General features: G+C 37.5%; 1 protein-coding gene across 1 annotated transcript; it reads right to left on the minus strand.

The window, feature by feature from the left end:
* Positions 1–48: 48 nt before the first annotated feature.
* Positions 49–10,845, minus strand: LOC139948838 (cytolytic toxin-alpha-like). Its single transcript, XM_071947180.1, has 3 exons — positions 10,662–10,845; positions 6,885–6,993; positions 49–6,200 (listed from the first exon to the last, which is right to left on the minus strand). The coding sequence occupies exon 3, from the start codon at positions 6,169–6,171 to the stop codon at positions 4,336–4,338; it is 1,836 nt and encodes a 611-aa protein (XP_071803281.1). The 5' UTR covers positions 6,172–6,200; positions 6,885–6,993; positions 10,662–10,845; the 3' UTR covers positions 49–4,335.
* Positions 10,846–11,438: the final 593 nt, after the last annotated feature.

The raw sequence follows: 11,438 nt of genomic DNA on the forward strand, positions 1-11,438 counted from the left end.
AACCGTTTACGCATTACATTGCAGCGATTTAAACACCAATTGAATAAAATTTCTCATAAAATATGACATTTCAGACAGAAATAATATTTCAAGGGATGTTTTCTACTATCATTGTCAATAGAACGTGTACGTTTTATGACAAGTTGTGATCTTAAACAAGTTTTTGTCTTGCCAATTATGTAATGTTTCTTTAAACATCATTCTTAAAACAATTTAAACACCAGTAAACGTGTTAAATTATGTTTCTTAATTAAAGAATCTCGGTTTTGGGGTGAAATAACAAACATTGATGTTATTTTTTTTTGTCGTTTGTACAAGTCCAAATCTTATTTCTTCATAAACATGTTCTAGGTATTTATAACCCTCTTCATCAGCGTTCATACTTCCCCTCATCTTTTGTTAAAAGTGTTCTCTAGAGGACAACCTTCATCGGAGTGGTGAGTTGTCCGTTGGAGTTTTACAGGTTGACGGTGTTTCAACCAATATTTGATACCAAGGTACGAATACTCTTGTATTGTCAAGGCCGGCGATTGATCATCGAATGGATGGGCGCATACGCAAAGGTTTCCCAGGATGCCCCTTCCAGTTTAACCTCACTATGACGGACAACTCGAAACTCTGACGTGCCTCCGCACAACACCTACGGACCAACTCCCGACTCCGACAGTAGTTCTCCTCTATAGACCATTACACACATTATAATAACATGTATCTTATAATAATTATCCCTTGACTTTTGGTGCAACCATAGGCTAATATTAAATGCCCCTAGAACAACAGTTGCTCAAATGAGGGCGGTATTACCTAAACTAAACTACTTCATTGTACCCTAATTACTCCAACTCAGCACTTTACTTTACATTGTAAGTAATTCGAATCCACTGCAGACCCATCAAGTGTGATTAAACAGAAAACATCACATTATTTTACATTTAGGTAAACAAGACACTACCAGCAATTATTACTTAATAATCATAGGCATACAGAGTAGCAATACAATTTACGTATCTAAAGGTACAAGTCAAGAACATAAAATAAATTTAATGAAATATTAATCATCACTGAAAAGGGACACTATAATGAGAGAGGCACTTTTTATCAACTATTAGATTAATAAAGTAATTTACTAGTAACAATTAAATTTATATACTTATGACGTAAAAAAGACACTGGTTTGAAGAAAAGCCATCTTCAGCAACTATTATACATGTCAAGTTAATCACTAGATAACATTTATTTATGTATTTAAGTTCATCTAAGGTATTTACGCACTTAAAATAAACACTGGTTATTCAACTATGACATAACAGAAGTGTTTTTATAGAAACAATTTTGAGTATTTAAAATGTATTTAAGATCAATTCACTAGTTGAAATACATTGTTCAGCATTCAAAGTAGACGCTGGTTTTTAAGTAAAGCAAACTTTAGCCGTAAAGTATCAAATTTAAAGTTAAAGTCAAATAATTTTCAAAAGACTCTGGTTTCAAGAGGAGGAAACTACACCCCAAAACAAGCATTTTAAAGCTCAATTCAAATATCTTATAATAATAATTAGTACTTTACTATTAACCATTAATTTTATATATTTTAGCTCAACTCAAATATTAGTCACCACTTAAAGATGCAATGTCAGATTGTTGGCCGATTTGACCCAAAAGTTTTGATTTAAAGTTCAATAGGCATTTTGATGGGGGTCGAGAAAGTTACAAGCTTACGTTTGAGCCGTTGCTCGAAAAAGTCCGCAAATTATTAGTAGCAGTGAAATAAAGTGCTCAAAATTAGTTTTTGTCGGGCTCCCGACAATATTTAACGTGACCAATTCTTATGTGTTTTATAAGAAACGTTTTCAATTTTTATCATGGTTCCTGAACATTCAAGGTAAAAGTTAAACTTGTTTTCGTTAGAGCGGGTGATACTCTTTGAAATACCATTCACTAAAAAAAAATCAATTTTTTTAATGTTTTGGGCCAAAAATCTGACATAGCAACTTTAAACAGATTTTTACGAAAAACAATTTTTGATCAACTATTAGACATGACATGTTAAGTTACTCTACCATAGTAACAATACATTAAATTGAATGTATTTAATATTAACATCATTTTAAAGAGACACTGGTTTTCGAGGAAACCAATATTCGTTAATTTTTGCAGATGTGAAGTAGTTTACATAAACAATAATTGGCTTTGTTGACAACTGATTTTAAAGTCACCTGGAAGTGGTATTTCTTCAAAATAAAGCTTTTGTCACTAATATATGTGTTTTGATGAGTGGATTGTGAATAAACAGTTAACTAAGGTTTTAAACAATCAGTTTTTATGTTATTTACAAATTTAAGAGTAGACCCCGACCCGAGAGGGCGCTGTTCGTGACGTAATCGAGGCAGACTTTGCCGGTTTCAACAACAACAAAAGTTTTTTTTTCCGGCAATGCCGACCAGGTGTATTGCTGCTGAATGCAGAAAAAAAATGTGTGAAATGTACCAACTCACGACTTGGACGTACATGTCCTTTGCACGTGTGTTTACTATACGCATTGCAGGAAAAGTCTGCCTCGATTGACGTCACAAAAGGGAGGGGCGGAGTCAGCCCCCAAAACAACTTTATATATTTTTAAACATATAAATCGTGACAAACAATTATTAAAAAAATTGTTTTATTGTTCGTAAGCATATACTCTTATGTTTGAAAGAAAAAGAGAGTCGCACACTCAGCATCAACTATTAGACAATTATTTTATAAGTATTAGTTTGATGTATTTGAGTTAAAATATTTTTCATAAAATAATAATCATCACTCAAGAGAGAGGAAGGTAAGAATATATTAAGCAATCTTCATCCACCATGATACATTCAAGACAACTTGAAAAATAATCATGTTTCAGATCTTTTCGAGTTCAACTCAATAAAATATTAACAATCACTCAAAGTAGACGCTTATGCTTATGACAAGTAAAGTAAACTTCATCTAAAGTAAGATATCAAAGTACATCAATTTTTGTCAAAAAACGCCGGTCTGAAGAAAAGGAAACTTAAACACTCAAAAGGTGTATCAATGTGATGAAATACTATTTATCACTCATAATGGTTTCAAGAAAGTAAAAAGTTCATTAATATTTCAAAAATACAAACTTATTTAATTACGACACAGAAACTCAAGTTCATTATTACGGCCTCTCGCTCGCGTTTTATTTTGTCTTTATTTTTCCGCCTCATTTTATGAGTTTTTTTTTGCGCAAACACTCGACTCGATAAGCGCATGCACGAAATCCGACTTTTAATCATGTTTGAATCGGGTCTAGATGACGGTCCACCCGTAGCCGATAATTCGAACGTGTCTAGGTCTGTGTTGTGGCAAGTCAGTGAATGATTGAGGAAGATACCTAACTATCTTGTTTGCAAAACTATTAATAAACAACTATTTCTCATGTTTCTGTGTTCCCTTTTCTGCCTTAAAGCTCAAAAAATTAAAATAAAAGTCTATATGACTTGATATGAAACTTTTCGCAGTCTCGTTTCCAATGTAATCGGGTCCCGTTCATTTGACTTGACGAGGCAAGAATGGTGACCATTATGGAGTCTGGGTATCTACTGCATTTTTTTTGTGTGTATAGATTCATCATTTGCTTTAAGCATAATTGGGAGTTCCTAGTAAATCGAGCTTATCGATCAAAATGGTTTTGCAAACAGAAACCTTCATTTTCTTAATAAAACATTTAACTTGTTTATAATTGTTGTTTTCGAACAAACTGTTTATTAATATTGTTTTCTTCAAATGTAAACGCATTTTAAATTTAAGTGTGGCAGTGCAACTAACTGGTAGCCATGATTTCATGATGTGTGCATTTCCGCCGTAGTAACTTCGTTGAGTGTGGCCTGGGGCAGATTTCGTGCCTATTTTGTTGTCTATTGTATTTTGTTATGACGATGATTTATGTATGAGTTACATGATGCAGGTGAATGTGTTTCCTTCGTGCCTTGCTAAATAAAATCATAAGTAAAATCTGGCTGTGGTTAGGAAGGTGGCCATAGTATTATTGCTATTTTAATATTCTTCATATAAGAGTCGTTGGTAAAATTTTAATTGTGTTTAGGGATAATTGGATGTCGAACCGATTTTGGGAAAAAACACCCTTGAAACTGTGAGTCACTTTCGAATATAATAATGGATATTAATTTTTGAGTTCGTTGACAAGCATTAATTAGTCAAATAATTGAAGAAACAGTGAACATACGATCAAAAAACTCAGATGAAAATAAAAGGTTTCTTTATGTCACGATTCGTTTCTTTGATTAGTTTATATCGACTAATACAAACACAACAATTGTTGCTGCTTTACATCACAGTGCAAATACTGCTTCCCTTTACCGATTGTGTAACTTTATTGCTTCCCTGGCTGGTCCCAGCTGCACAACTTGCGAATACTTGAAACTCATATGTATTTTTCGCTAAATCTGTTATGGTAAGTTTAGTTTTGGATGTGCTCTCTTCTTTGATCTGTCCTCCGGAACTAGGTCCGTATTTGACTATGTATTTGTCCACACATTTGACATGTCGAGGGGGTGTCCAGGACAGATTGACTGCAGAGGAGTTCTCTCCTTGTTCACATTTCAAACCATCTGGTTGTCCCGGTGGTTCGAAAGCCTTCTTATCAAGCTCCCCACGCTTGAACAACAAGATCGACCCCCTATTTGAAATTGTGACGTTTTTGTGACCGAAGGTTGTCATCACAAATTTGAGTTTGTCATTTTTGTTTTCCCTATAAAAACCGCGAACGTTTCTTTCAAAATTCAACTCAAAATTATCAAAATTGTGGCCTGGCAACTTCTTATCGGGCTTTTCCATGTACCGCTTGAGGTCTGAAAGGTATGTTTCTGACTGAATGGCAGGGGGGAGTGCAAGACATATGACAAAGTTTTTATTCTCGTCATTTGCCACGTCAAGAAACTTCTCTTGAGTTTCAATTACCTGTATTCCAGGTAAACTTGACAGTAAACCTTCCAAAGCACTCAACACTTGCTCTCTCTGTTTGATCCAGACACTAAGCTGCCTAGTCCCAAACGGAGAATTCTTAGACTTGGTCACAGCTTCTATCATTTTGTCTGCATCACAGGACCCCCTTCTGATTTCAAGAATGAGTTTCGAAGTTTCTTGTTTAAACTTGTCCAAGTAGTAACAGATCTGACGATGGTATTCCGAAAAAACTTCTCCATACCCTGGGAATTGGGCGCGTACATTATGCTGAGTAAGGGCGTTACATCTGGCCATCATCTGTTCTAGTTCGCGAGTGTGATCTAAGATCATTGTTAGCACATTGTTGTGAATTTCATGGAATGTCTTGTCCTTGTTAAGGAAATTAGGCAAGGGCGAGAGAGTGATCTCTATGGGAACTCCTCCCTGTGACTCAACAAATGAAGGCAATTTAGAACAAAATACTTTTGCTTCCTCATAATTTGTTGGAATTTGTGAATCGGTTTGCAGAATGTCTCCATAATATGTGCAACGAATCCGGCTATATGCTTGGTATTCGGTAGTTGTATCTGTACTCGACCCATAATTAAGTTCGACTCCAGCAGGAGTTTCGCGTATGATTAAATCTAATGCAGCTTTCAAATTCTGTGTAACTAGCCGTTTGTCACTGGTATTCAAACTTTCCGATTCAAAAACCATGAACGCTTGGACCCCATATGTAACACCTGTCACAACGTGTGTGGCATCGACGCGCCCGTCCAGTAACTCCATATGGTTATCGGAATCGACCGGCTTCATGTTTGGCATTGAAATTTGCTCACGTTTAGTTTGTACTTTGCAACGTAACGTAACAATATTGTTTTTCTTACGCGCGTACAGGTTGTTTTCATTAAGGTATTTCCATGAACCTTCAGCCTTAACAAATCCACATACGACACCAACCCTAAGGGATAAGTCATAGTCTGAATCTACGCTCTGTGTGTTTTTGCCTTCACTTTCCTCCGCAATCAGACTATAATCTATTTTAGGACACTCATCTGTTTTGCGCTTTGTTTGTATTTCATCCTGATCCCAAATTGTGAACCCTGTAACGGACTGGTCATCGAAGCAATTATACAGCATTCCGAGTTGAATATTTCTTCCAGCTGTGGCCATTGAGAATTCTTTGTGAACTTTGTTGGGTGATTTCGGTGTTGCCATGCTGACAAATTGTTGACTCTACGATTAACCTGTATTTAAAAGCACAATACAATTGCATACAGATCTACCATTGAAACTGTATTTTGGAGTAGCTGTCTGCATTGTGTACAAGTTGAGAGGCTTTTGCTTTCCGTCGCGTTTTTACTTGTTTCTAAAATGCTCCGCTGGTGTCCTATTTTTCCTGTATTGCGTCCAATCTCTATAACATTTTATTTTTGTGTTAGCACATTGTCCTTTTCAAGAAATAATCATGCATAATAAGCGAGTGGTGATAAAAAAAAACATGTTTTTTGGCAACAGCACCAAGAAATAATGTGATTTATTGTTTTACAATTTTGAAATATCTATTTTGTCTCTGAAATATTTTGTTTTCCCCCTGAAATACTGTCTCGTTCTCCCTCAGTTAACTTGTTTCCTTCAAAAGCATCCTCTCATAACTTTTCAGGAATTTAAAATTAATCAATCAGAGGCGGCCTTAATAAAGACTCCTATGAAAAGTCCCACTAAGGGGCTGCGTATAACAATAAAACAACATTTCAACGAAACGAAATTATTTCTATGGAAAAGCAAATTAAAGAAACAATTTTTGACCTACAATTTGACCTTTACATAGTACCAGAAAGTCAATCTTAACTATAATTTCAGGGCCTGACATTGAGTTTATTTATTACGGCTTGCCCTTGAGAAAAACAAAATAGTTTTGTTACACTTACGATTGACAGTAGAGGGATCGGGTCATGCAGAATGAAACCAATGAATGTCTTGTGTGAAAATAAAGGTTTCCTCTCTTGATAATGGCTCCGTTTCACTTCATGAGCGAACCTAAGGGGCGTAACAAGTTACATAAAAGTAAAAAGATCGATGACTTCTGACAGGCACCCCCCGAACAAAGATATTGACTAAATAGGGAGACCACCAACATAGGGCTAGATACATGTAGCTCAGTTGGTAGAGCGCCGGCACATTAAACCGGAGGTCGTTGGTTCAAATCCCGCTCTAGTCAATTTTTCTTTGTTCATCCTAAAACCATTTTAAAAATGTACACAGTCAGTTTCCCTTGTGGTTTATTATTTGATATATAAAGTAAAAAGATCGAGATATAACTTTGTTGTCTACTTTAACTCCAAGTCTTTTAAAGAATATGAGATCGTATTGGCCTTAGGTTTACGGGCATCAAACCCCGTCGCCATGCAGTGGAAATGTGTGATGGCCATTAAAAAAAATAAAAATAAAATAGGTTTTCGGCTTTTGGATGAACACCTCAAACCAAAACAAAATCTAAAGGTGTCATGGGCGTCAATCAGGGGGTGGGGGGGGACAGGGGGACATGTCCCCCCCCCCCCACACCTTTTGGAGGGTGGGGGACACAATATCAAATGTCCCCCCCCCCCCTCCACCTTTTTGACCACCTTTATCATGAAGCCCAAGTTTTGCCCTGAGTTAGACGAAACCCGGTGTCCCTATATGGGCATTAATCCTGTGGGTAAAGGATGACACAATTTTTTGAAGGGTGGGGGACACTATATGAAATGTCCCCCTCAAAATTGGCCCTAGATTGCATCACAGAGCATCTAAAATGCAGAATTTCCCCGGGCCCTTAATCGGGCCCGCACCTCACGACGTAAAGGCTTCCCACACGCATGGTCCATCGTTGACAGGTTTGCACCTCCCCCATGAAAGAGTGGAAGGAACGTGAACCCCCACCCCATTTTCGAAGGGTGGGGGGACACAGTATCAACTGTTCCCCATGTCTTTTGACCACCTTTATCATGAAACTCATGTTTTGCACTGTGGAACTGTGGAGCATGGAACACAATATTCCCATTGTTCTGTTTCGTTTGCCATTTGGCCGCTAAATGGCCTAAAGATTGCACCACAGAGCATCTAAAAACACAAATATTTTCCGGGCCCTTAAGCGGGCCCGGACCCATGCCGTAAAGGTTTCGCATTTGCGTGCTCACTCTTTGGCAGATTTGTCCCCTAAAAATCGTGTCATAGATCACTTGAACATGATGTCAACCAATAAGATTCTACTGCTCACATTTTACAGATGTTCTGTTCCATTCTGTATGCTTCTTATTGGCCTTAGATTGCACCACAGAACATCTACAATGCACAAATTTTCAGGGCCCTTAAGCGGGCCCGAACCCATGCCGTAAAGGTTTCGCACTCGAGTGCTACCCTTCGACAGATTTTCCCCCTAAAACTTGGTTCATAGGTCCGAACTTGAAGATGCTGTTAACTCAAAAGGTTCTACTGCTGCTCACATTTTACAAATGTTCTTTCCCATTCTGTATGCCTCTTATAATTATTGGCCTTAGATTGCACCTCAGAGCATCTAGAATGCAAAATTTCCCCGAGCCCTTAGGCCCGGACCCAAGGCCGTAAAAGGCTTCGCGTTCCGCTTTATAACAGGCTCCATCTTTAATACCCACCAGGGATGAACTGCCGTCTGAGCATTAGAATGCAGAAACAAAATGGATATTACGAAGCTATAATTAAGTTGTTTTTTAGGTACAATAACCATGAAAGCAAAAATAGGTGCATCATAGCTTGAAATAGCCATTAAATCTAAGAGGGGAGAACATCACCCCTCAGACTCCGTAGATTGCACCAGAGAGCATCTACGGACTAAAACAAATCCCGGGGCCCTAAAGCGGGCCCCGGACCCCACGCCGTAAATGTTATGTCCCCCACCTTTCAAGACGGATTGACGCCCCTGAAAGGTTTCCGTGCTAGTGTTTCACAACGAACACCTGGTCGTGCTCATTATAAAACGGGTGTACCACAAAATATTGCAAGAACATCTCATTAATACAGAGCAACAGTCTACTTGCAATATATTCCGTAATTGACATCTTTGACGGCTGGTGAAGCGTATAAGCTGACCTTTCACCACTTTTGTTTTTGAATTGCTTGTGGTTCCACATCACTGGCTGTGAAGCGTATACGGTAGTTTTTACCGCTTTTTCTCGTTTATTTCTCTCTCAACCATTATGTGAGTTTTTAAATTTTTTAAACAAAAAACCATACAAAACTGTTTTTTGCGATTCAATCGGGTGTGCTTCTGTTACAGGCATCCTTGGTTTCATTACAAGAATAACGCAGAAGGTCGGGGCTTGCACAGTAAGCGAAGATTGGTGATCGTAAGCGCATAAGTAGACGGTAAGCAGAGCCATGGAACTGGGTCCATAATCAGTTTAACCAATTCTAACTGGAAGTGTAATGTTTTTGTTTGCTTTGACAAGTTGAAATTTAAATAAGCTCTTTGAACTAACCCGTTTCCCTATTTCTCCACTCCCACCTTTAAGCCATAATTTTATAACTATGTTTTCAATGATACGGCTCAGCGGCTTCTGCAAAAGCAAACAGAGAACAATGATGTTCGAATGCTTGTGTACATTCAATTGTCGAGTTGCCATGGCTCTGCGACGTTGACGTTATACTTAGCTCCGGGCTCGTAACCAACGTTTGGTTGCATGTTGGATCTATCAATGTATTTTTTCTTTTATGCCAAACAAAAAATGCTGTGTTGGAACTTGTTTGCTAAATGGATCGAAGTTGCGAGGATCGGAATTTGTTTATTTGTTTAATTTTCCCCCTCCAAAGTAACTACATCAAATCATACTGTAAATCCTGAAGAACTAACTAATCATATGAATTACGAGACAAAAAAACCCACTATATTTACTTTAAGCTAGATGATTGAACATAAAACAATTATTGTTACAAACAAATAATTATGTTTAAACTACACAAGAGCACTTTGACTATTAATACTTTTTTGTTTAGATTTGCAATCACACATTCGACATGATGAGTAGGCTTTTGGAGGAGGCACTTTGCGAATACTTTGTTAATACCATTATTAACGTAATTGTTCCACTGACACTATTGGTCAGACGTTGGTTCGCTGAAGGGCTGTGCGGACGTACTGGTGTGGAATAAATAACACTTTGCGATTGCAGCACATGGGAATTCCCCGTCATGAGAAACAAACATGACGTCATTTCACCATAGCAACAGGTTGTGTTTGGGTGCAGCCTTTGAATAGCCTACGTTTGAGGGAGATTTCTAACGCTGCCACTGCTTTGGAATATTAACACCCTGTATGCGATGCGTCTTTGAAAATAACAAATAAACCAACATACAAACACAAATAATTTAATTTGACATTTAATTAATTTCCAGTTATTCATCCCCCCCCCCCCCCCATGATATGAACAGACACGAGTATTTTCAACTATTCTTATCACTTTGAAAAACAACAAGCGAAGTCTGATTGGTATGCCTAATCATACTTTGTGAAAAGTGTTGGCCTGTCTTTCAAGCTGTAACCACTTTTGGATGCTTTGAGAAATTTTTGGTTATTATTATATGCTCTTTTCTTTTCATAGTTTTCATTGCTTTTTTTCGGGAAACCAACGTAAACTCTGGCTCAGTGGTGTCGCCTAAAAAAGAATTAAGCAGAAAGCTGTCAATGAAATTACCTGAGTTTCTTCTGTCTTTACCAGTCCACCGCTGCTTCCAATTTTTTGATGGAACGTGTCTGCCCCCGTTTAGTCAATGGCAGCTGTATATAAAGGCAGAATAGTTCAACACTTTTTTGAAGAAGAGAAGATAACCAACTTTTGTTTAATTTCGACAGTTGTCAACAAGAAGCATATCACTTGAGAAAACAGCAAGCACAAACTGAGTGGTATGTCTAAAAACACACAATTTTCAGTTCCCCAGATAGAACGGGTTTCTAATTTGTAGGCAGGGGCTTGTAGAATGGAACATATGGACAATATGAAAATAACAGGTGTCGTCTGGGTTTGCTCTTAACGACGCCTTTGTCGTCAGCATGTAGTTGGTAATGATACCATCACACATTGGCTTATCTAGTATACAGAATATAGATTAACCAGTTGGAAAGCTTTCGATTGCCACAAACAGTTTAAGCAACGCCCACTCAATGCAGACACGCGTATTTGTTCAAAAGGAGCTCTTATTACAAATATGCCTACTTTTTAAAGACAAAACAAAGCCGAGATAGAGTTCTTAGACATCATTGAGCCCAAATAAGGAGCATGTCCAGAGACTTTAAACAAAAATCGAAAATAATTTCTCTCTCTTTCTCAAAGTTGAAAACGGAAAATAGAGGTGAGCCCAAAGGTTGTTGACACAAATTTATCTTGTTGTAAAATTATATCATGCTAATAAATAGTTTTCAGAAAAATTGAGTGGCAGTTGATCCCCCTACAGGTCTATAAATACAGATCAAA

Source organism: Asterias amurensis, chromosome 16, assembly GCF_032118995.1.
Source record: "Asterias amurensis chromosome 16, ASM3211899v1".
Classification (NCBI taxonomy): Eukaryota; Metazoa; Echinodermata; class Asteroidea; order Forcipulatida; family Asteriidae; genus Asterias; species Asterias amurensis.